Source organism: Pipistrellus kuhlii, unplaced genomic scaffold (genome assembly GCF_014108245.1).
Source record: "Pipistrellus kuhlii isolate mPipKuh1 unplaced genomic scaffold, mPipKuh1.p scaffold_m20_p_12, whole genome shotgun sequence".
Lineage (NCBI taxonomy): Eukaryota > Metazoa > Chordata > Mammalia > Chiroptera > Vespertilionidae > Pipistrellus > Pipistrellus kuhlii.
In genome coordinates, this window is record NW_023425427.1 from 17,903,744 (window position 1) to 17,928,844 (window position 25,101).

The 25,101-nt window shown below is 48.1% G+C and overlaps 1 protein-coding gene, 1 long non-coding RNA gene and 1 pseudogene across 2 annotated transcripts; 1 reads left to right on the plus strand and 2 right to left on the minus strand.

Moving 5' to 3' along the window:
• Positions 1 to 1,463: 1,463 nt before the first annotated feature.
• LOC123652129 lies at positions 1,464 to 24,654 on the minus strand. The gene is made up of 3 exons (XR_006741259.1): positions 24,640 to 24,654; positions 20,962 to 20,963; positions 1,464 to 1,981 (listed from the first exon to the last, which is right to left on the minus strand). It is a non-coding gene; the product is annotated as an uncharacterized LOC123652129 (long non-coding RNA).
• LOC118716378 lies at positions 2,332 to 5,146 on the minus strand (annotated as a pseudogene).
• On the plus strand, positions 19,891 to 21,852 carry CCL19 (C-C motif chemokine ligand 19). The gene is made up of 4 exons (XM_036433497.2): positions 19,891 to 20,151; positions 21,051 to 21,177; positions 21,397 to 21,490; positions 21,577 to 21,852. Exons 1-4 carry the CDS (start codon positions 20,091 to 20,093, stop codon positions 21,595 to 21,597), a joined length of 303 nt encoding a protein of 100 aa, XP_036289390.1. The 5' UTR covers positions 19,891 to 20,090; the 3' UTR covers positions 21,598 to 21,852.
• Positions 24,655 to 25,101: the final 447 nt, after the last annotated feature.

A 25,101-nucleotide genomic window follows, 5' to 3' on the forward strand; every position in this document is an offset into this window, starting at 1 on the left:
TTATTCTGAAGAGTATCCATTTACTGCAACTTTTATCTCAAAGCTACTACTTCTACAATATTGCTATATGAATAGACGAGAGGCCTGTACACTGGGAGGGGAGTCCCTTAGCCCGGCCTGTGCCCTTTCATAATCTGGGACCCCTCAGGGGATGTCTGACTGCTGCGTGAGGCGGGAGAGGCTCCCACCTCTGCCACGGAGCTCGCCAGCCCTGAGCCTGCTTCTAGCTGAGCGGTGCTCTCCCTGTGGAAGCCCACTGACCACCAGGGGGCAGCTCCTATGGTGAATGTCTGCCCCCTGGTGGTCAGTGCGTGTCAGAGTGACCAGCCGTTCTGCTCTTTGGTTGATTTGCATATTAACCTTTTATTATATAGGATACTTTGTTCATATCTCTGTTTCTTTATCTATTGTATTTTAAACAGTAGCAACTGACTGTATAGCATTAAAAAAAGGAAAGATACCAACCCTCCTCTCCTATCACTCTATCCTAAAATATAGTTATACCACTATAATTGGATCATGATCAGAATTCACATTATTATGACCATGTAAATGTTCACTGCAGAGTAGGGTTCTGCTTTTCTTTCTTTCTCTCTCTCTCTTTCTTTCTTTCCTTTTTCCTTTCTTTCTCTTCCTTCCTTCCTCCCTTTCTTTCTTTCTTTCTTTCTGTGTTTTTTTTGCTTGTCAATCCTGAAATGAGGATATTTTTCCATTGATTTTTAGGGAGAAGAGAAGAGAGACGGAAAGACAGAAACATTGATGCCAAAGTAACACATCTATTGGTTGCCTCCTGCACTAGCCCTGATCAGGGGGCTGGCTGGAAAGGAGTCCGCAACCCTTGACCGGAAGCAAACCCGGGACCATTTGGTCTGCAGATTCACATGCTATCCACTGAGCCAAACGGGCTAGGGCCCTTTGTCACTCACTTTTTTATTTTTCTTAAAAGTTCTAATTGTTGCCGATATCAGTTTGGCTCAGTGGATAGAGCGTCGGCCTGCGGACTGAAGGGTCCCAGGCTCAATTCCGGTCAAGGGGATGTATCTTGGTTGCGAGCACATCCCCAGTAGGGAGTGTGCAGGAGGCAGCTGATCGATGTTTCTCTCTCATCGATGTTTCTAGCTCTCTATCTCTATCCCTCTTCCTTCCTCTCTGTAAAAATAAAGAAATAAAGAAATAAAAATTAAAAATTAATAAAACATATTTTTTTTAAAATAAAAAAGTTCTAATTGTTGCCCTAACCGGTTTGGCTCAGTGAAGAGAGCAGCGGCCTGAGGACTGAAGGATCCTGAGTTTGATTCCAGTTAAGGGCACACGCCTGGGTTGCATGCTTGATCCCCAGTAGGGGGCATGCAGGAGGCAGTCAATCATTGATTTCCTCTAATCACTGATGTTTCTCTCTCTCTCTTCTATCCCTCCCCCTCTGAAATCAATAAAATAACATTATCAGGGCCTCAATATATATATTGTAATTTAAGATTACTATATTTCCTTACAAGAGGAACGGTTTAACAAATTTTACAGGTGTCAATCAACCCTTGCTCAAATTGGGCACACATCAAATCTAGCATTATGGGAGTTTTATTCGGAAGTGAACTTAACTATTATTAATACAAACATCAAGACACTACACAAAACATCCACAGGAACTTTTTTCCCTTTTTTTTTTTTTTTTGAATTGTTCACAAACATTCCCTACATAATCCAACATACAACAAAGAAATGGTACATCTTTTTCTTTCACTTTGCATACAATGGAAAAACAAGAATATATATATATATATATATATATATATATATATATATATTACAAAGTTTAACTAATAGACACTAAGCAGGCTGACAGTTTAAATTTGTTGATAAGAAATTATCTAATAAAAAATAATCAGAAATTTATTTAGCATCAGTCACTTCCATAACCAAGTATTACTCCAATTAATAAAACTTGCTATCAGGCTGCTGGTATACATTTATACCATTACTTCTGCTCCCTACCTTGGTTCTTCACAATCACTAACATAGGAAACTGTTGCAAAGTAGGGGTAAGCATTTACAAAAACAGAATCCCTAGCTGATTATAAGCCTGAGTGCGTATGATGGAATTTCTTCCCAAGCAATGGACATTCAAACCATCCAGAAATCACCAGAACTGAATTTGCAAAGATTATTTTTATTTTATTTTATTTTATTTTATTTTATTTTATTTTATTTTTGCCTAAGTCCAAGTCCAACAGAGGGGCTGAAAATCAAACTTAGTGTTTAGTTGGGGGTAGGTTGGAGAATTCAGCCATTTGAAAAATGACCATCTTTAAAAAAAAAAATGACCACCAAAAATAGGTTCACTAAATTTATTTTAAAAATCATAAAACGTTTCTTACAAAAGAGCATTACATTCTGCACACTGCTCTGAATAGATGCCAGAGACATATGGACTATTATTACTTTTTCTCCCTGTCCCACCCTCCCCCGCAATGTTACAGTGACCACAAAGCAAAGTGTTCACAATAATTACATAGGGGGAATTTTCTAACCACCAACAATGAACAAAAATTAAAATTCACTCACTCTGCTGCTGTTTCAAAATTTCAATGTTAGTTTTTGCGCGCGCACACACACACACACACACACACACCCCGTTTGTAAGGAACTAAAACATTACATCTGATGAACAGCAAAGATTTCACTACACCTCAAATGCAGAACACCTATGAAGCAGAGGAATGTTGGCTTTTTAAACAGAAGCAGATAAAAAATTTTTTTAAAAGATGCAGGACTCCTTCAGTTCTTCACTAGTCTTAGAAAAACTTCCCAGATACTGCTGCACCCTGTTCTGCAGCAAACACTGTGCCTTCTGTATCTGGTCGGTCCTGTGTTCCTGTAATGGTAACGATCCGATCTTCAGACCCTTCTAAAGGCTCATCAAATTTGATCGAGGCTCCTGACTCAGGACAAATGTGTTTAATCCTCTGACCACCTTTGCCAATGATAGACCCAGCCAAGGCTTTGGGAATAGTCACTTGTGTTGTAATAATAGGTCCACCCAGGTCACCATAGGAGCCACGACCCCCTGCACAGGAGTAATCACACCCAGAGGCACCCTGAGGTTCCTCAGCACCTGCCATTCTGAAAGGCTCCACGGATCTATTGCCGAGTCCCAGGCGCCATCAGCACTGAAGCCCACCATGCCATCACAACGATCTCCAGGGCTTCCTCTCCCGTCAGAGGCCATCAGACCCCTGCAAACACAGTACTGGTTGTAACCTCAGCTTATTAACATCACACACATCAAATGAAAAAACCTAACCCCGCTCGCCCCTAAACGGCAGCCTCTTGCATGTTAGTAACATATCGATGGAAAGAAACTCACCCTCCTCGCGGTGGTGGTGGTGGAGGAAGAGGAAGATTGCGAGCTCTGCCACCACCCCAGCCACCTCGTCCGGGAGGAGGGGGGCAGTCCTCGCCGAGGGCTCCTATCATCATAATCTCTTCTAGACGGAGGCATGGGACGCCCACGCCGACCAGGAGGCATTCTGTCAGAACCACCTCTTGCCAAAACCGGTGTGGCTCAGTGGATAGAGCGTCAGTCTGCGGACTGAAGGGTCCCGGGTTCGATTCCGGTCAAGGACATGTACCTTGGTTGAGGGCACATCCCCGGTAGGGGTTGTGCAAGAGGCAGCTGGTCGATGTTTCTCTCTCATCGACGTTTCTAGCTCTCTCTCTCTCTCTCCCTTCCTCTCTGTAAGAAATCAATAAAATATATATTTTTTAAAACAAACAAAAAGAACCACCTCTTTCCCGCATGGGAAACCCCACAGGACGGCCACGGCGGTCATCAGGCGTCATGGTGAAGCCACCGTAATCGGAAGTCTCATCATAGAAGTTGGGATCATGAGGCTGTGCACGTCCTTTGATGGGAGACTCTGATATAGGATCAAGGATGGTCTTCCTGCACTCTACAACCCTATCAGCTTTTCCTCCAATAAGAACGGCTCTTGTCAGTGGGATGAGGACAGCATTCCTGGAAAAGCGTGATTGTTGTCTGAGTGTTCTCTCAAGAAGTTCTTTGATTTTAGCACCTTTGACCCCAATAATCCCTCCTGCCAGACTCTGATGAATCAACAGTCTCCACTCGCAGTCAAAGTCGCTTCCTTTATAGTGTTGGTCATAGAAGCATTCCACAGCGTCAGAGCCAGCGGGAGCTGGCTGGTCGAAGTGAGTGACGGCAACTGCAGGTCCTCTTCCAAGGTAGGGATGATTTCCTTCAGAATTTCTCCAATTGTTTCAGTATCGGCACTGATACTCAATATGCGCTTGGGGCCACTGCTGTCTGGGACTGAGACACTGGCGTTGTGGTCTGTACGCAGGGCCTTAGTAGGCTTGCCTCCTTTTCCAATCACTGCCCCCGCGTTCTTGCTCTGAAGCAGAAGGCGTAATCCAGCCACCTCATCAGTGCTCCTACCCTGTTTCCCCGAAAATAAGACAGTGTCTTATATTAATTTTTGCTCCCAAAGATGCGCTAGGTCTTATTTTCAGGGGATGTCTTATTTTTCCGTGAAGAAGAATACGGTACATATTTATTGTTAAATGAAAATAAAGGAAATTTATTACCTGTATACGGTACGGTAGTACGGTAGTTGTCAACACAAACCGGACAAACTGTGAATCTTACAGTATCAAGACTTTACTCATTTATTCAATGACAACCATGTCATCATCTTCTGGAACATCATCATAACAATCCAATTCCTGAATTTCCTGAATTTCTTGTGACTCCATTTCTTTCAGAATCAGTGGACCAAATCTCTCATGTTTAGCCTAGGGGGGGCCTTATTTTCGGGGGCATGCCTTATATTTCACTCAGAAGGAAACCTGTAAGTAGGTCTTATTTTCGGAGGATGTCTTATTTTCGGGGAAATACGGTAGATCTTTTAAAAGCTTCTTCCTCCTCCATATCTTCTGCGGGGCGTTTACCAAACTCACCATCGGTTTTGGAGTTGTGGAAGGTTTCCTCTGGCTGTTCAGTTTCCATTTTCCTGGATGACATGGACACAACGATCTATAGGCTGTAAACGAGCGGGACGTAAGCAAGACGTAGAGGCGGGTGCAGCAGAGACACAGAGGATAATGGCGTCTGCAGCCGGGCCTCAATATTTTTAAATGCTTCGTTATATTGGGATTGAGATTTAATGTTTAAAATACTATGTGATAGCCAAACCCAGTGGATAGAGTGTCAGCCTGCGGACTGAAAAGGTCCCAGGTTCGATTCCGGTCAAGGGCATGTAACATGGTTGTGGGCACATCCCCAGTAGGGAGTGTGCAGGAGGCAGCTGATGGATGTTTCTGACTCTCTATCCCTCTACCTTCCTCTCTGTTAAAGAAAAAAAAAAAAAAAAAAAAAAAAACAATAAAAAATAAATTTTTTTAAATACTATGTGATAGAGAAAATAATAGGCGGGGATGTTTACAACCTTGAGGTAGAAAAGAACTTCTTAAACAGGACGTAAAACCATTGAAACATCAATCATACGGGAGAAGCCCTGGCCAGTGTGGCTCAGTTCGTTGGGTGTCGTCCCATGCAAGAAAGATTGCTGGTTCTAGTCGTGGTCAGGCCAGATGCCCGGGTTTGGGGTTTGATCCCTAGTACCATAGGAGGCAGCTGATCCATGCTTTGCTCTCACATCCATGTTTACCTCTCTCTCCCAAACCTTTAACCACCTGAACGCTTCCGGCTGTCCACGTGGCCCCGCCCCCTTCGTGACGTCACACTTCCAGCAGGTGTCAGGGCCCCAAACCCTTAGGACTCTCCACGTGGCCGATCCCCCTTGATGATGTCAGCGCTTCCAGCTGGTCCTCAGTCTACAACCCTTGTCCACCAGAGCACCTCCCGCTGTTCACCTGGCCCCTCCCCATTGATGACATGAACACTTGAAGCTGGTCACCAGGCTCCAACCCTAGTTCACGTGACTATTTCTGGCTGTTCCCCAGGCCCTAGTTTGCCTACCAATGAGCCACACTGAACAGCGACATCCCTCCTAAGAAAAGGGGTGACTTCCAGTCTCTGGAGGTTGTCTTAAGGGCCTAACACCCAGAGCCCAGGTCACCCTAGGGTCACAGGCTGCCTTGTCCCCAGTGGGGAGGGTGGCAAGCAGGGGGCCACCCGCACTCCTTTCAGACAATCAGGGGCGTATACATGAGCACAGGGACGCCCCAGGCTCCTCAATATACAATAGGAGCATCTCATCCTGGAATGGCCTGCGACGCAGACAGCCCTGCCTCTGGACTTTGAAATCCAAAGAAAAGCCCTGAAAACCCTTTCCATCCTGGAAGCAGGCGGGCAGGGTGGCTCTGGACCCCTGCCACTCTGACCTGGCATAAGAGGGTTGGAAAATCAAGGTGTTTCCCTCAAAACACCTGAGGGAGACTACTTGCCATATTCTTGAAGACTTTTCTTTTCATTTCTTTTTTTTTAATATATTTTTTATTGATTTTACACAGAGAGGAATTGAGAGGGACAGAGAGTTAGAATCGTCGATGAGAGAGAAACATCGACCAGCTGCCTCTTGCCCACTCCCAACTGGGGATGTGCCCGCAACCAAGGTACATGCCCTTGACCGGAATCGAACCCGGGACCTTTCAGTCTGCGGGCCGACACTCTATCCACTGAGCCAAACCGGTCCCGGCTCTTTTATTTTCATTTCTATTGATTGATTTTTAGAGAGGAAGAGGGAGAGAAACAGAGAGAGAACACGATTCGTGGTTGCACTCATTTCTGCATTCAGAATCTGAAGCCTCTGGCTTCCCCTGGTCCCCCTGGTTCTTGTGTGGGACGGGGGATTCAACCGGCAGCCTTAGCCTAGCAGGACGGCGCTCTAACCTTAGCTGAGCTACCAGCCAGGGCCATTGAAGGCTTTTGCTTTAGAGCCATGGATTGTGCTAATAGTAAATTCCAACCCAATATTAAGAGAATAGCCAAACTCCTCTTCTGATCACCTGAGCGAGCCGTGGGCTGTCATTGCCCTGCTCCGCCACAGGGAGGCAGCATCGTCGCTGAGATCGTCGGTGGGCTGAAACCGACAGTGGGCGTGTGAGCTGAATTTTTCTGGTCTCATTTCCTTAGTCTTTCTGGAATCAATTTATTCTTAATTGTCCTCAAATATGCCCCAGGCAAGGCCAAACGTCTGGCATTTTCCTGTGCGCATTGGTGAACAGGACCAGCTCGCGTTCAGGGCACCCTCAGGCTCTGAGCATCACCGAGCCGAGCCGTCAGCCTCTCGCTCAGTCTCCGTGGAATAAAGAAACCTTTCCTGCCGAAACCGGTTTGGCTCAGCGGATAGAGCGTCGGTTTGTGGACTGAAAGGTCCCAGGTTTGATTCCGGTCAAGGGCATATACCCAGGTTGCGGACACATCCCCAGTGGGGGGGGTGTGCAAGAGGCAGCTGATAGATGATTCTCTCTCTGTCCCTCTCTGTAAAAATCAATGAAATATATCTTAAAAAAAAAAAAAAAAAAAGGAAAAAGAAACCTTTCCTTAGAGCTGACACCGTCATTAAGTGGCTTTAGGAATCGATTGGGTGCGGGATATTTATGCTGTGAAGCAAGTGCCGGGAGTGAAATGAGCTTCCTTTGGCCTTTTTAAGGCAAACATGATTTCAGAATTTAGCGTTGGATGCCTTGGACTCGGTGTAACTTGGCAATGGGGGAAGGAGGGAAAAGGAGGCTTATATTCGCAGACAAACACCAGTGTCCTCGGTTCGGAGGCCTGAGCGGCTGGGGTCTGGCTGCAGGGCCGCCCTGCCAGGCTCGGGGACGCAGCCTCCGGGGGCCTTCCAGGGCCACGCTGAGCCCGGGTCCCGGGGTGCGGTCTCACGCACAGCCCAGCTCTCCGCTCCGCACGCGGGGCCGCACCCCGGGCCTCGGACCCGTGAGTACCCGAAGCCCCGGGGACCAGGGGCCAGCAGCGTCCTTCGCAGACGCTAAGCAGCCGGCGGACACCTGCTCCCTGCAGGAACCCACAGAGCGCGCCCCGCTCCACTGCCTCCCTCCCTGGGCTGGAGCGCCCTCTGCTGGCCTGAGAGGGGCCACGTCAGACACACAGGTGATCCTCAGACACAGGTGATCCTTGGAAGGTCGTTTCTTTCTACTCTTTTCTTTATAACGTTGTTAGGGGGCGGGGAAGGAGGGTAGAATCGGTTCTCGGGGGCCATTTATGTGTGGAATTTGCACACTTTCTTTTTTTAAAAAATATATTTTTATTGATTTTTTTTTACAGAGAGGAAGGGAGAGGGATAGAAAGCTAGAAACATCAATGGAGAGAGACATCGATCAACTGCCTCCTGCACCCCTCCCTCCCCCCAACCAGGGATGTGCCTACAGTCAATGTACATGCTGCCGAAACCAGTTTGGCTCAGTGGTAGAGCGTTGGTCTGCGGACTGAAAGGTCCCGGGTTCGGTTCCGGTCAAGGGCATGTACCTTGGTTGCGGGCACATCCCCGGTAGGGGGTGTGCAAGAGGCAACTGGTCGATGTTTCTCTCTCATCGACGTTTCTAGCTCTCTATCTCTCTCTCCCTTCCTCTCTGTAAAAAAATCAATAATATATATATATATATATATATATATATATATATATATATATATATATATTTTTTTTTTTTTTTTTTTTTAATGTACATGCCCTTGACTGGAATCGAACCTGGGACCCTTCAGTCCGGTGTAGGCAGGAATTTGCACACTTTCCCCACGTCTGCATGGGTCTTCTCAGGGTACTTGGGTTGCCATCCCCATCCCAAAGCCATGCAGGTGAGGTGAGTTGGGAGTGCCTAAATTGTCCCAGTCTCGGCGAGCGTGGGTGTGTGATGCACCCCGCCGTAGAATGACACCCTGTCAGGAGTGGTTTCCACCCTGCACCCCGGAGCTGCCGCCAGGAGAGGCTCTGGACCCCTGCCACCCTGACCTGGCCTAAGAGGGTCGGGAAATCATTATGTTGTTTATATTAACCTTTCTTAAATACTATATGCACAGCTCATTTTATTTCAGTGCTGTTAATATTAGAAGTGTTAGAATTTTGTTGATGCTTTGTTACTAGAAATATGCCCTGGGAACTTAACTCTTGTTTATCTCAGTTAGCCTACGGTAATGTTGGCTTTGTTATACCTCGTTTCTCTTAAGTCACAGTTTCCAAGAACCTATCGATGGCATCAAGTGAGGACTTGCTGTACACCTGGCGTGCTCATGAATCAGGAGGTCAGTTTGATTTCCAGTCAGGGCACATGCCTGCAGTGGGGGCTCGGTCCCCACTAGGGGGCGTGCAGGAAGCAGTCGATCAATGATTATCTCTCCTCATTGATGTTTCTCTCTCTCTCCCTTTCCCTTTCTCTCTTTGAAATAAGTAAAAATGTATTTTGACCCCCTCCCTTCCAATACTTCCTCTCCCTCTAGCCTTCTTTATTTTTCTTATAGCAATTATTGCCATCTGATATACTGTATGTTTTTCTTGTTTGTTTCTTGCCTATCTCCTTCATTAGAATAAAAATACTGCAAAAGCAGGAATATCTGTTTGTTTGTGTTTTTTTAATATATATTTATTGATTTCAGAGAGGAGAGAGAGATCAATGATGAGAGAGAATCATTGATTGGCTGTCTCCTGTATGCCCCACACTGGGAATCAAGCCCACAGCCCAGGCATATGCCCCTGGCCAGAATCAAAACTGGGAACCTTCAGTCAACAGAACCTCCAGTTCCACTGGGCCAGACCAGCTAGGGCTGTTTGTTTGTTTTCTTAATTGCTGTATCCCAGTGCCAAGAGCACTGTCTGGAACATAGAAGCCCCTCAGTAAATATTTACTGAATAAATGTGATACAAATGTCTTTTTTTATTATTTCATTATTTCACTCTCCCTTGCCAATTCTCAGGATATTTCACAACAAGCTTTCCAGGCAGATAGCATTAAATTGTAATTAAAACCTCTCCACCAGCTCTGCACTCCAACCTTGTGTCACTCAGGATCTTGGTGGGAAACAAAGGGCACGCTCAGAAAGGTCTGACGGAAATGAAGTCAGTGACGGGACCATTTACAGAGGGGAGGGCAGGGTGCGATGCGGGCAGCCACTGCACGTGATTACCATAACTTCAACCCTCAGGCTGTCTCCCTCCTGACAGCTGGACATTAAAGGTTCTCCTGCCCACTAAGAAGACTTCCCTTCACCAGGGTCTTTCAGGCTGTGCCTGGATGTAAGCAACTGTCCACTTCTGACTGGGGCCAGCATCCTTTAGAGACCCCTCTGAAAATCAAGACCATGCATTTTCTCCCTCTGGTAACTTTATAAAAAAAACTTGCCCAAGTGTGATCAAAGGAGGAAGAAAACAATGCGAGTAGGAATCTGAGCCACCAGCCAATGCTTCCACCAGTCTCATGGGCACAATGTCTATATGACAATGGAATGCAGCTGTGCACACCCAGCAGCATGATTTGCTATAATTATACCCTTAGGTTGCCCGGTCACCGGGTGATCACTAGTCTTGAGTTTTAGGCCAGGGCCCAGGGGCACATCAGGAGTTGCTTCCCAAATAGGAAATAATCATTAGCAGAGGTGCAGCCTACTCCAACAGCCAAGGGGACTTTGCTGGGACTCCTACAGTGCCCTTCTCTGCCGCCGACAATCCGAGGTTCACGGACTTAAAATGCATAAGAGTCAAGCAGCAGAGCAACTTTCCACGGTGCCTAGACCTGCTGCCAACACCTTCCTTGCTCTGGACCTCATTCAAAGCTATCAGCTTTATGTCACACCCAGTCAATAGTTTGCGGCAGTAGACCAAAATACAGAATATGTTGCCTCCAAAATCCTTGTGCCTCCTTCTTCATGGGGAAGGTACAATAAGCCCCAGACCATTGTTTTTCAGCTTCTCCCTACCCCTGATAGCCTAGAAGACTCACCTATAGGGCAGGATGCTGAATTTTTGTAGGATTCCTTTCTCTCCCTCTGGCAAACATGAGTCCATATAAGGTATTTAAGGTTATTCTTTTTTATTATTATTATTATTGATTTTTTTTTTTACATCAATGAAAGAGAAACATTGATCAGCTGCCTCCTGCACACCCCATACTGGGGATGTGCCCTCAACCAAGGTACATGTCCTTGACCAGAATCAAACCCAGGACCCTTCAGTCCGCAGGCCGACACTCTATCCACTGAGCCAAATCTGACAGGGCAGGTTATTGCTAATTCTTTTTTTTTTTTTTAATATATTTTATTGATTTTTTACAGAGAGGAAGGGAGAGAGATAGAGAGCTAGAAACGTCGATGAGAGAGAAACATTGACCAGCTGCCTCTTGCACACCCCCTACCGGGGATGTGCCCGCAACCAAGGTAGAACATGCCCTTGACCGGAATCGAACCCGGGACCTTTCAGTCCACAGACCGACGCTCTACCACTGAGCCAAACCGGTTTCGGCTATTGCTAATTCTTATAAGCATAATGGCATCAGTTTAAAAGAACAGTTTGAGCCGAAACTGGTTTGGCTCAGTGGCAGAGCGTCGGTCTGCGGACTGAAAGGTCCCAGGTTCGATTCTGATCAAGGGCATGTACCCTGGTTGCGGGCACATCCCCAGTAGGAAACGTGCAAGAGGCAACTGGTCAATGTTTCTCTCTCATCGACGTTTCTAGCTCTCTCTCTCTCCCTTCCTCTCTGTAAAAAAGATTAATAAAATATATATATACATTTTTTAAAAAAGAACAGTTTGATATTCTGTGGGATGTCAAGATTATATTTTGATATCAGAGTAGGAAAGTTGCCATATCCCTGAGGAACAACAGGGAAGGTGTATCGCTGTCACTCCCGCTGAAAAGGGCTGATATCAGTGGTCTTTAATTGACTGTACAGAAAGAAGGCATGTGCTAGGTTATCAGCTGTAACGTGCTGTACCAAGGGCTGCAGCATCCTTTAAGTCACATGTGTCAAACACAAGGCCCGCGGGCCAAATCCGTCCCGCCAGGCCTTGCAATGTGGCCCGCACCGCGCTGTCATCACTGCACTCCGCTGCGTTTCCATCACAATGACAGTTTATGACTGTTCAGTAAACCATTCGGCCCGCGATTTAGGCTGGATTTTAGATTTTGGCCCCTTCTCTGATTGAGTTTGACACCCCTACTTTAAGTCTTTGAAGGTGCTCTAATCCATGCGACTCCTCTAGCAGCGCAGCGGTGCTTCAGGTTTAGTAGCGTAAGCAGGAACATGGTGGGGCAAATACTATTCAAAGGACTTCCACTGGTCGCGTAATTTTCCTTACTCCGTGGTCAAGGAACTAGTGTGGAGATTTTGTTAATTGTGAGATATACCTATTCCCACTATGCACTCTGAAACTAGAGAAATAACCACTGGACAGGTCTTACGGACTCACTGTGAGATGTCACTGGACCAAGATCCTCCTATCACTTGGCCTCCGTAAAACCTCCTTCTGACTGGCAGACCACAATCAGGTTTTGGGTCCCCAAGTCTAGTCTTATCACAATACGGTATCTATTGTAATAATCCCCCCAAAGGTCTGGCTATTTCCTGTTCCCCATTCAGAGTCAGCCTCGCAAATGGCTACAGGTCTCTGGGGAGGAAGTGTAGACCAGTGATTCTCAAAGTGTAGCATATGTCAGAATCGCCAGAAAGGCCAATGAAAACACCGGTTGCTGGGCCACTACCAGAGTTCCTGATTCAGTGGAGATGGTTGGGGCAGAGCCCAAGAATGTGTTGTTCTTGCAAGTTCCCATGTGATGCTAATGCTGCTGACCCAGGGACCACACTTTGAAAGTCACTGACTAACAGTATTTCCCAATCTTCTCTCATGATGAAAATCACCTGGTGGAGTTGTTAAACTACAGATTCCTAAACCCCACCTAAGAAGGTAAAATTGTATACTTAGAGCACTAAGCTTAGAGCACTAGTTAAGTATACAATTTTACCCATATGTTCCCCAAAATTCTAGTTTAGCACTTCTTAGCTGGGATTCAGGAATCTGTAGTTTAACAACTCCACCAGGTGATTCTCATCATGAGAGAAGGTTGGGAAACACTGGACTAACAGAAGGATTTATGCAATCCACCTGTGAAAGAAACGCAGGCTTTTCTCAGTCCAATCTAGGGGCTTTGTAAAAGACTAGAAATCCTTTATATCCGAGGTCAGCAAACTGCGGCTCTCAAACCACATGCAGCTCTTTGGCCCCTTAAGTATGGCTCTTCCACAAAATACCACGGCCTGGGGGAATCTATTTTTGAAGAACTGGCGTTAAAACTTTAAGTTTAAAAAATTTGGCTCTCAAAAGAAATTTCAATCGTTGTACTGTTGATATTTGGCTCTGTTGACGGAGTTTGCCGACCACTGCTCTATACAATAATTTGCATCAAGTTTCTCCTCATCAGACGTAGAAATTTTCCACTTACAGGGGTCAGGTAGGACATCCGTAAGCTGTCCATGGATGCTATATTCAATTAGCTACTATCAGAAATCCCCGTGCGCAAAGCATATTGATTACCACTTGTCCCTGCAACTGATTAGTCATTTCATTCACCTTCGTGCTCATGGTTAGGTGCCAACATCTGTCCTCCGCCACTCAAGGTTTCCGTTATTTCTTCCTCTCTTTCTCTCCCCTCTCCCCCTTATTCCTCCTGAAATAAGATTGCCCAGTCCCATCTCCCATCCTCATATCCTGCCTACTAAAGAAGGCACAATAGAGCTTTTCAAAGAAGCTAGTGTTCCCCTCACCAGTGATGTTCTTATTGCTTTGGAGAAGGAAGTGTCTTTCTGGGCCCTTCAGAGATGTCCATCTTTCCAACTTTTGCATTTCTTCCTCCATTTCGCTACTCAAAGTATCATCTAAGGCACATGTGTCAAACACAAGGCCCGCGGGCCAAATCCGTCCCGCCAGGCCTTGCAATGTGGCCCGCACCACGCTGTCATCACTGCACTCCACTGCGTTTCCATCACAATGACAGTTTATGACTGTTCAGTAAACCATTCGGCCCGCGATTTAGGCTGGATTTTAGATTTTGGCCCCTTCTCTGATTGAGTTCGACACCCCTACGCTAGACCTACTGCATAAGAATCTACAGCTTGTCAAGACCCCAGAATGAACCTTATGCACCTCAAAGTCTAAGGAGCACTCCACAATATGTCAGTGAGGTTCTAGCATCTCAGCCTCATTAATCATAGTGAACCCACGCTTCCAACAGACTACACCCAAATCCTGGGCGAGGACACTCATATCAATAAATTTGTCCTCGCCGAAACTGGTTTGGTTCAGTGGATAGAGCGTAGGCCTGTGGACTAAAAGGTCCCAGTTTCGATTCCGGTCAAGGGCATGTACCTTGGTTGCGGGCACATTCCCAGTAGAGGGTGTGCAAGAGGCAGCTGATCGATGATTTTCTCTCTCATCCATGTTTCTAACTCTATCCCTTCTCTCTTCCTCTCTGTAAAAAATCAATAAAATATATTTTAAAAATAAATAAATAAAATAAAAATAAATTTGTCCTCGCTCGTCCCCAGGATTCTCCCAGTACAGTTGACAAATTCCTGCTATTTCTCAGTGCATATGCTCTTGTTCTTGGAGCACACCTGATACATCCCTGTCTGAGCCATATTAGAATCAAACTCTCGCTATGGCGATTGAAACTATGTGGAATGGTCAGGATGAGTCCTGAAGAGAAAATGCATGCCCCTTGCCAGGGAGTTATTAATAACTATTTTTTTAAATGTGGTTTTATTGATTTTTAGAGAGAGAGGAAGGGAGAGGGATAGAGAGATAGAAACATTGATGAGAAAGAAACATCAGTCAGCTGCCTCCTACATGCCCCCTAGTGGATATTAAGCCCACGGTGCAGGTGTGTGCCCCGACTGGGAATCAGGCAGGTGACATCTTGGTTCATGGATCCATGCTCAACCACTGAGCCACATTGGCCAGGCTAATAACTTTTTTAATGATGTGGAAGGCTGTAGCATTCACAGTTTTCAGAGAGAGGGAGAGGGAGGATGTTCTGCTACCAGCAAAGAAGATTCAAAGGGATTTGAAAGTCCAAATTCCCAGCTTTGTTCATCTCTGTCTAAATGCCCCCTTACCAAGTCTCAGAGTCCTACTCCTTCTCAACAATGCCCTTATTCTAGCATAAGGGATGTGGTGGGGTTGGGTATTCACCTGGTGTTGCAACTCTACACCATAATCATCAGGTCTTGGACTTGATCCTTAGCCATATCTGCCATGTAGTCACATAAAATAAAGATTCCTTAAGAATTCCATAATAGTTGTTGGGATCGCCACCCAAACCTTAAGTTAGAAGTTCATGATCTTAAATTTACCTTTTTCTCATGTAATTTTGCTAGCACAATCAGAAGCAGGCTGCCCAGCTGGGCCGACGTGGCTCAGTGGGTGAGTGTCCACCTATGAACCAGGAGGTCAGGGTTTAATTCCCAGTCAGGGCACAAGCCAGGGTTGCATACTCTATCCTGGGGGGGAGGGGTTTCCCAGGGGGCAGCCAATCAATGATTCTCTCTCATCATTGATTTTCTATCTCTCCCTCTTCCTTCCTCTCTGAAATCAATTATTTAAAAAATCAATCATCTCTAAAAAAAAAAAAAAGAAGAAAGAAAGAAAGAAAGAAAGAAAGAAAGAAAGAAAGAAAGAAAGAAAGAAGGAAAGAAAGAAAGAAAGAAGGAAAGAAAGAAAGAAAAAGAAAAGAAACAGGCTTCCCACCCAACAATATATGTAATCACCATTTGAAATCACCATTTGTGACCATAGCGATCAAGTGCCTCGAGCGTTTTATCTCCTAATGCCTCTCCCTCCACCAGCTTTCCACCCTAGACTATCACTGATGATAGTCTGAGTGATTGTGATGCTTCTCGTGCTCCAAATTATTAGTGTCCTCTTGTCTTATGCAAGGAAATTATCTGTTTGCTTATCGGACATATGAACAACCCAGTCCATTTTGGGTGTCTATTTCCTGGGATCTCTTCTGGTACATTTACTGTATCTGGCGGCACAAAACAGATGGCACACTCAAAAGTTTAACCAGCCCTGGCTGGTTTGGCTCAGTGGATGGAGCGTCAGCCTGAGGACTGTAGGGTCTCAGGTTCGATTCCGGTCAAGGGCATCTACCTTGGTTGCAGGCACATAGCCAGTGGGGAGTGTGCAGGAGGCAGCTGATTGATGTTTCAAAAAAAAAATCAATAAAATATATTTTAAAAATAAAATTTAACCAGAAAGATTTTAATAAAGGATTTTAATAATCTATTTAAGATGTAGAGTCAGGCCGGGACCGGTTTGGCTCAATGGATAGAGCGTCGGCTTGGGGACTGAAGAGCCCCAGGTTCGATTCCGGTCAAGGGCATGTACCTTGGTTGCGGGCATATCCCCAGTAGGAGGTGTGCAAGAGGCAGCTGATCGATGACTCTCTCTCATTGATGTTTCGAACTTTCTATCTCTCTCCCTTCCACTCTGTACAAAAATCAATAAAATATATTTTTTTAAGATGTAGAGTCAGGATTAAGGAACCAACAGGGGATGATGAAACACTCAGGGTTTACAAATACTGGGAAGTTATTACTGTACCAAGGCCTGAGGGAGTAAGAGGAAGGACAGACTAATGAAGAGGAAGCCGCCCGAATGCATCTGTAAATGGTCAATCAGTGCTTCTCACAGTTCAGCACAGATAAGGGTCCCTGGAGGGTGTGTCAACATGCAGATTACTCCAGGAGGTCTGGAGCAGGACCTGAGAATCGGCATTTCTAACAAGTCCCCGGTGCTGCTGCTGCTATTGCTGTCCAAAGACAGTTCTTTGAGAACAACTGCCCCAGAGGAAATTGTTCACTTTCAGAACTGCAGAAAGAGGAAGGATTTGCGGAATTCATACTTCAACTGACTTGGCCTCCAGTGGGCCAAATCCAAACAAGAGCTAGAGGGCAAGGGGTCTTAAGTAATGCTGAGTGCAAAGGTTAGCCTTCCAGAGTCCAGAGCAGGGCACAGAAGAGTGGATAATGGGGCAGGGGTTGGGGAATGGGGTTAAGGGGACAAAAGAGACTAATCAGAACCACTGGTGGATAAGTGATGAAGAAGATGGGTAGCTCAGTAGAAAGATGGCTAGATGAATTAACTGACAAATATTTCCATAAAAGGGTACATTTTAATAATGGTTAGTAGTTAATGAATGTTTATTATATGCCAGCCTAAACTAAATCCTTGACTCAGATTACCTAACTTTATCCCAAGAAGTAGGTCTATTACCATTCCTGATTTACAGATAAGGACACTGAGATACAAAAACTGGATCATTTGCACATGGTCTCACAGCTAGCAAGTGGTAGGATCTGAATCCCAACCCAGACATGCTAACTGTGGAGTCTTACTCCTCTCTACTCATCTATGATCAATGGACAGGTGGTAGGCAGGCAGTATGGGACAGTAGAAGAGTGTAAATTTTACAGTAAAATACACCTAGATTCAAGGCACTTGTTTGCTGTGTGACCTAGTATTCTAAGTATGTGTAAAACACATATAATCCTATATAATAAAGAGGTAATATGCAAATTGACCCTCATGCTCTTGTACAAAATGGCTGCCCACATGTGGTCAAAGATGGCTGCCACAAGATGGCCGGCAGGGGAGGGTAGCTGTGGGTGATCAGATCAGCAGAGGAGAGCAGTTGGGGGTTACTGGGCCAGCAGGGGAGGGCAGTTGGAGGCAATCGGGCTGGCAAGGGAGCAGTTAGTGGCAATCAGGCAGGCAGGCAAGAAAGTGAGCAGTTGGGAGCTAGCAGTCCCAGATTGTGAGAGGGACGTCTGACTGCCGGGATTGGGCCTAAACCAACAGTTGGACATTCCCCAAAGGGTCCCAGATTGGAGAAGGTGCAGGCTGGACTGAGGGTCAACCCTCAGAGATTGGGCTAATGGGGCAGCGGGAAGGCATTTGTGGGGCTCCACACAAATTTTGTGCACCGGGCCTCCAGTAATATAATAATAAAAATGACTTTATGGTTTTCTTGGGAAAGTTAAGCAAGACAATAGTGGTAAAGTCCTTAATATGGATTATATTACTATATTACCTAGAATATAGTAAAGAAACATGAATGCTAATACTACTATTATTGTTATTATTAATGATTGAAAGAAAGATAAGTTAAAAACTTATGAGGGAATCACCACCCCATCCAGAAGAGGGTCCAGTGTTTAGCTGGGCTGATTGAATGGGTATCCCACATATTAATTTCTCTTTATTTTAATGTACATATTTTATTGATTTTGTATTTTAATTTTATTTTTTTAATATATTTTATTGATTTTTTTACAGAGAGGAAGAGAGAGGAATAGAGAGTTAGAAACATCGATGAGAGAGAATCATCAATCAGCTGCCTCTTGCACACCCCCTACTGGGGATGTGCCCACAACCAAGGTACATGCCCTTGACTGGAATTGAACCTGGGACCTGTCAGTCCACAGGCCGAGGCTCTATCCACTGAGCCAAACCGGTTTAGGCAGAGAGAGTATTTTATTGATTTTTTACAGAGAGGAAGGGAGAGGGATAGAGAGTTAGAAACATTGATGAGAGAGAAATATCAACCAGCTGCCTCCTGCACACCCCCACTGGGGATGTGCCCGCAACCAATGTACATGCCCTTGACCGAAATCGAACCTTGACCGGAATAGAGCATCAGTCCGCAGACCGACCCTCTATCCACTGAGCCAAACCAGTTTCAGCTAATTTCTCTTTTGAGGCCTTCTCTCCTGGCCTATCTCTAATCTTTCTTATAAGGATGGGAAATCGCTTGTCCCCTTCCCCATCTGTTAATTCCTTGAAATTTGGAAATCTGTCTGAATATGAGCTGGCCAGCTTCTCTCCTTAGAAATCCCCTCTTGGTTCCCAGGCTGGAGAGGAGGGGAGAGACGAAGGGGGCTGTTCTTGGCCAGGCTCCCTCCAGCTATTGCATCGACCAGGTGTCGGACAAGTGAAATTGGTCAGTAGAGAAAGGGTCAGAGCTCACTGAGCCAGGAAGTTAAATCCTAAAGGTCTGACCTGTGGGATCCGGGTGCTGGGCCTCCTTCCAAGCAACATGCCCTTTCAGTTCTGCTTGTCTCAAGGGAGGGCCTAGTTCCCAGATGACAGATGGGCAGGCACCATGATGACTTGGGGGCTACCCCAGCCTCCATGCTTGTGCTGAGGGCACCAGGAAGCCTTCTTTTCCTCCTGCACCAGAGAGAAGAGAAGAACCACAAAGAACAGAATGAGGATGAGGGATAAACCTAGGGAAGGGGGCCCTAGCCAGTATTGCGCGTGGTTAGAGCATCAGTTGTGCACTGAAGGGTCGCTGGTTCCATTCCTTGTCAAGGGCGTGTACCTGGGTTGCAGGTTCCATCCTCTCATTGGGGCACAGGCAAGAGACAACCAATCAACGTGTCTCTCTCACATTGATGTTTCTCTCTTTCTCTTCCCTCAGTCCTCCTCTCTCTCCTCTTCTCACTTTCTCCCCTCTCCCCAGCTTTCCTCCTCCTGCTCTCTCTCCCTATCCCCCCTCCCTTCCACTTCCTGAAAATCAATGGGAAAAATATCCTCACGTGAGGCTTGACAACAACTACAAAAACGACCTAGAGAAGGGGGTACAGCTCCTTGCTCTAGCCCCCCCAATCCTGGCCACCACCCCTGAAGGCCAGCTCTGTGGTTCATAATGCAAATGCCACCACACCACTGCGACAATAGTTCAGGCCCTCTTAGATTCTCAGAGCTAAAGCCAAGGCTGCTGAGGGGGAGGAGGGAAGAGGGAGGGAAAGAAAGGTCATATTCCCAGAAAGAGGCGGAGCTGGGGGGGGGGGTTTAAGGGGAATCCACAGAATGAATTTGGAGGGGAATTTTTTATGAGAGAGAGTGAAAGTTCTGGTCCATAAATAAGAAGCAGTCGCAACCTCACACAGCCTTCCACACTCTGACTTCCAGGCCCCTGCACACTGCACGCCTGTGGCATCCCAACTCCCAGCCAACCTCAGCCTCACGCAGTCTCCTGCCGAAGCTCAGAGACACTCACACGCACACTCTGCTCTCGCTGTCCGTCAGCCTCCGCTCACCCTCCATGGCGTCCCCTGCAGCCGCACTGCTGGCCGTCAGCCTGCTGGTCCTGTGGGCCTCCCCGGGTAAGGCTGAGGGGAGGCTGGCGGGGCGGGGAGGGGAGAGGGGATGTCTGGCCCCCAGACTGCTCGGCGCTGGGCACGTGGGATGCTGGGAGTTAGGTCTGCTGGGTCAGTGAACCTGGAGTGCCCTGTGTGTACGCCAGTGAGGGCGGGTATATCTGGGCCCTGAATTCCAACATGTGTCTGTCTCCTCACGTATCGGAGGGCCTCTGGCTGCCCCTCTCTCTGTGAGCTCTATTTCCTGCTGCCTCAGTATCCCAGGCAGAAAGAGAGAAATGTATTCGCTCAAGGTGGGGATAATGAGAGATGCTGAGGCAGAACTAATAGTCAAAATATTTAACAAATCAGCTGAAACCGGTTTGGCTCAGTGGATACAGCGTCGGTCTGTGGATTGAAGGGTCCCAGGTTCGATTCCGGTCAAGGGCATGTACAGTGGTTGCGGGCACATCCTCGATAAGGGGGTGTGCAGCAGGCGGCTGGTTGATGTTTCTCTCTCATCGATGTTTCTGGCTCTCTATCCCTCTCCCTTCCTCTCTGTAAAAACTCAATAAAATATATTTTTAAAAATACATTTAACAATTCCTAAATCCTCTAACCCAGCCTCCTATTCCACACTCACCCCTTCCCCGTCAATTCAATGCTGTGACCAACATTAACTCTTTGTTTGTGGGGAAGTCGAGAAGCCCTGAGTGAGAGACTGGGGTATTGGGGCAGCAGGAAGGCATTTGTGGGGTAGTTATTTACCAAAGAGCGTGTAAGTATTTCAATAAATTTTGTGTGTGCGCGCACACACACACACACACACACACACACAACTGTCCTGAATCCCAGTGAGGGCTGTGGCCTCCCTCCTCAGGGTCCCTATGTTCTAACACTACCTTCTCTGGCCCCTGGCCACCCAGCTCAGGGTGGTGCCAACGATGCAGAAGACTGCTGCCTGTCTGTGGCCCTGACCCGCATCCCTGGGAATATCGTGAGAGACTTTCGGTACCTCCACATCCAGGATGGCTGCCGAGTGCCCGCTGTCTTGTGAGTTGTGGGGAGGAGTGCATCAAGCCTCACCTCCCATCGACCCCCCCACCCTCCCCGCCTCCTTCTCTCTCTTCTTCTGGCCAAGCCCAACCCTTCAAGGAAGCCCCTGAGACACTTTTAGGATGTGGTCCTCAGCTTCTGCCCCACACACCTGGGTCTGCCAGGAAGCTGGGTTCCAGGGCTCCGTTCTCTCTGACCTCTGACCTCCGACCCCAGGTTCACCACCAAGAGAGGTCGCAAGCTTTGCGCGCCGCCAGACCAGCCCTGGGTGAACCGCATCATCCACAGACTGCTGAGGAAATCTGCCAAGGCAAGCTCGCCCTCCCCGCCGGCCTCCCCCCTCCGAACCGCTGCCCGAGACCCCAGCCCAACACCTCCCTCTCCTTCCTCCCCCAGAGCAAGGGCCACAGCAGTTAGCCCCTGAGCCTCCCAGGAAGCCCTGCGAATGGGTGAAGGGATGTGAATCGCTGCCGTCCAGAAGACCCAAGGACCAGAAGAGAGAACCTCAGCTCCTCTGCACCGGACCTGACAAAGCCGGGCAGGGCCTGGAGTGTCGTGTGAGTGAGTGTGAGTGTGAGTGTGAGTGTGAGTGTGAGTGTGAGAGGGTGAGTGGCAGGAGCACAGTTTCTCCACACCCAGACTGCAATGCTTCCAATAAAGCCCACTGGCACCACAGATTCGTCTGTTTGCTGTTTGTCCAGGATGACTGGATAGGAAGGGGGAGATGGAATGGCAGGATCTATTCTTTCCTTTTTTTTTTTTTTTAATAATTCTTTATTGTTGAAACTACTACATATGTCCCCTTTCGCCCCCATTGACACCCTCCAGTCCACCCTCACACCCCTCCTCACACCCCAGGGGCTTACCACCCCATTGTCTGTGTCCGTGGGCCACGCACACATCCACACAAGGTCTTTGGTTGATTACTTCCCACCCTCCCACGCTCCCCCACCTTCCCTCCAAGATCCCGCACTCTGTCCCATGCTTGGCAGGATCTACTTTCCCCTCTGCAACCTGAGCGACCTTCTCATCCACCTTCTCCTAATGCCCTGTATTCTCAAGAGAAGCTGCCACAACCAGGGCCCGCCGCCTGTCTCCTCAAAATCCTGTCACACTCCATGGTTCAGCGACACTAACTCTGTGTCAGTCCCCTGAACGAGCCGAACTCTCTCCACCTCCCAGCCTCAGCTCATCAAAGGCGTCTCGTGGATCAGGTGTCACTGGGGGAAGGGAACTTGCTCTCATGGCCAGAGGAGAGACCGGGACCGGCTCCGCTGCCTGAGGGAAGGTCCCATCTACCCATGCCATCCCCTCTGTTTGGAACGCTCTTCTCTCTCCTGCTCAGAGGACTGCCCATCTAGGTCTGGATGACAAGGAAGCATTCCTGACCCCGGGCTGGGGTTAGACAGCCTTCCTGTCTCCCCAGCTCCCAGAGACCCTGTCCCTCCTCCTCACAGCACCCATCACACTGAGCTATAATGAACAGTTTGTCAGCCTTCCGGGACAGGGCTTTTGTCTATTTGGTTCCCACTGACTCCCTGGTGCTCGGCACGCTGCCTGGCACAAAGTAGTCACTCAGAGATTTTTCTAGAAAATGAACACATATGTGGAAAAGACTTCACAGCCAGGCTCATCTGTCCATACCGACTCTAACCTCCAGGCCAGCTCTCCTCTCTCATCCAGACAGTCCGGGCCAGGGCCCGCGCCATCTGGGGCCACCCTTCTCAGGATACTGACAGGCAAGCCTGGGAGCCAGGAGTGAGAGGTGGGAGAGAAGGAGGGGCAGCCAGAGGAGCTAGAGCGGTTCTGTCTGGAGGAAGCTCCCCAACCCCCGAAGCCCATAGGGGCGCCAGGGCTGAGGCAACAATGATGCGAGGGGGTTCCCAGGGGAGGAACCTCGGCTCTGGGAGACGGAAGTCCTAGAACTCCCGCGTCCCGGGACAAATTGTTAAAAAGCGGGGCTGTCCCGCCAAAAGCGGGACGTCTGGTCACCTTACCCTAGGGCAGCTCTGCGGGGAGTAAACCTCTTGTGTGTGGGAAATCCCCTGGGACAGCTGGCTGGCCTCCCAGCGATGGCCTCTGAGGTCCAGCTGGGAGCAGCAAGTCTGAGCCGCCGGGGTTGAATGGCAACTGGAACGCCAGACTACGCTTGTTCACTTGGCAAGAGCGGCCAACATTTTACCAGATGTAACTCATCTGGTAATAAAGCCAGGCCTGCACAGGCCTGGGCAGCCTGGGAAGGGGAGAAGCAGGGAGAGGCCTGTGCCAGCCTGTGCCAGCCTGTGCCGCGCCAGCACGGCCAAGGGTGAACCCCAGGTGGGGCGGCGAAGGATTGAAGAAGAGACAGACGAGAGAATACAGCAGCTGGGGTTCGTGGATCTCCCGTGCCTGAAGGAGGAGACCCAGCCTGCAAGCAGATGCTTTACTTTACAGTCCGATTCAAACAAGGGTAGAATGATATGTATACAAATGCTCTTGTTTTGGCACTACTTGCTGCACCTCCCACAGCCCATTAGCTACTTAGGAAGGAATTAGGGAGGTCGACAAGGTCAGGCTTAATTGTGCTGAGAGAGCTTTGCCCTCCGGGCTGGGACTTGTTGGTGGCCCAGACACAGGTCAGCCCAAGGCTTGGCCCTAGTGCCGCTCCCTGCACCAGACCTGCCTCCCTGAGCTGAGAGCATGACAGCTTCTTCCCCGCTCTGCTCCCAGAGCAGGTGTTTACAGCCTCGGGCTTCTCAGGTCTCAGAGTTACAAGGAGTGGAAGGGATGGGGATTTCTCAAGAACACTGTTATGGCTGGGAAGTTTGGCTCTGCTGCCTGGGGGGAAATTACCCATGCATTCATGCATCCATGCATCCATCCACCTAATGTCCCTGCATCCATTAGACCTCCATCCACCCTCCCCACCCTCCCCTGCACACACACATCCATCCATTAAACCATCCATCAAGCCAGCCAGCCATGGAGTTCAAAGGCCCCAGGTGTGAATGCCATTTTTATTCTATCCCCTGCACCCCAGCAGGCATAGAACAAACATAGGTCGGGGGTGGGGGGCACCCTGCCTCAACTCCTCAGTTCGTGAAGCCACTCAGAGGCCAGCTAACCACAAAGGCAGACACGGACTGTCCCTCCGGACCCTCAGGAGGACACGCAGATAGAGTAGGGGAGGGGAGGAGGGGAGGCCTGAAAAAGATGCCACCAGGACAGAGGTCCCTGGACACTACTTCCCTGCCACTGCCACTGCCACTGCCACTGCCACTGGGTGTTACAGGAATAGGCCTTGAGCTCAGTGCTCAGCCATCAGTCCCACAATCCTGTTCCCACCCCTCACTGTTCAATTCTAGGCAAGATTTTTCCTTACCATGCCCCCTGCCCAACGCTTTAGTTCTCCCATCTGTCAGGTGTGTGTGTGTGTGTGTGTGTGTGCGTGTGTGTGTGTAGTGGGGTGGGGGGCTTAACTTTTTAGTCCCTCCAAAGACTTGACCCATAAATCTTTGGATCCCCCTGTGGTTCATACGGGCTTCCCCAAAGTCACACATGTTCATACATGTCGTCACTTCCTGGGGCCACAGGGAGTCCCTCTGGGAACATAGGAGAAACGGAGACGGGAAGGGAGATAATGCAGGAGTGAGCGAGAATGAAGAACTTAGAGGAAGTCTGGGGGCACACAGCAAAGTCCCAGAGAGAGCAGGTACACAGCCCTCCCGCCTTTTCTCCACCCAGCGCCTTTCCTCCTGGCTTGCTCCCTTCCTTTGTCCGCATGCCCAGCCACCAATCCTTCTGGGTGCCGGGTTTGTTTTTCTCATGGCCCACCAGAAACATGAGAGCTTAGCCCAGCAGTCGGGGCTTGTCCAGGCTCACTCAAACATTCTCAGTTCTGTGACTTCATCCGGCCAACACCTGCTCTCTGTTTCACTGCCA

What these genes read in the sequence shown, in the direction of transcription:
- CCL19 (XM_036433497.2), top strand. Translation starts at nt 20,091, where the DNA reads ATGGCGTCCCCTGCAGCCGCACTGCTGGCCGTCAGCCTGCTGGTCCTG. An exon ending in GGTCCTGTGGGCCTCCCCGG is followed by an intron (nt 20,152 to 21,050) that starts GTAAGGCTGAGG and finishes CTGGCCACCCAG; the next exon opens with CTCAGGGTGGTGCCAACGAT. An exon ending in TGCTGAGGAAATCTGCCAAG is followed by an intron (nt 21,491 to 21,576) that starts GCAAGCTCGCCC and finishes TTCCTCCCCCAG; the next exon opens with AGCAAGGGCCACAGCAGTTA.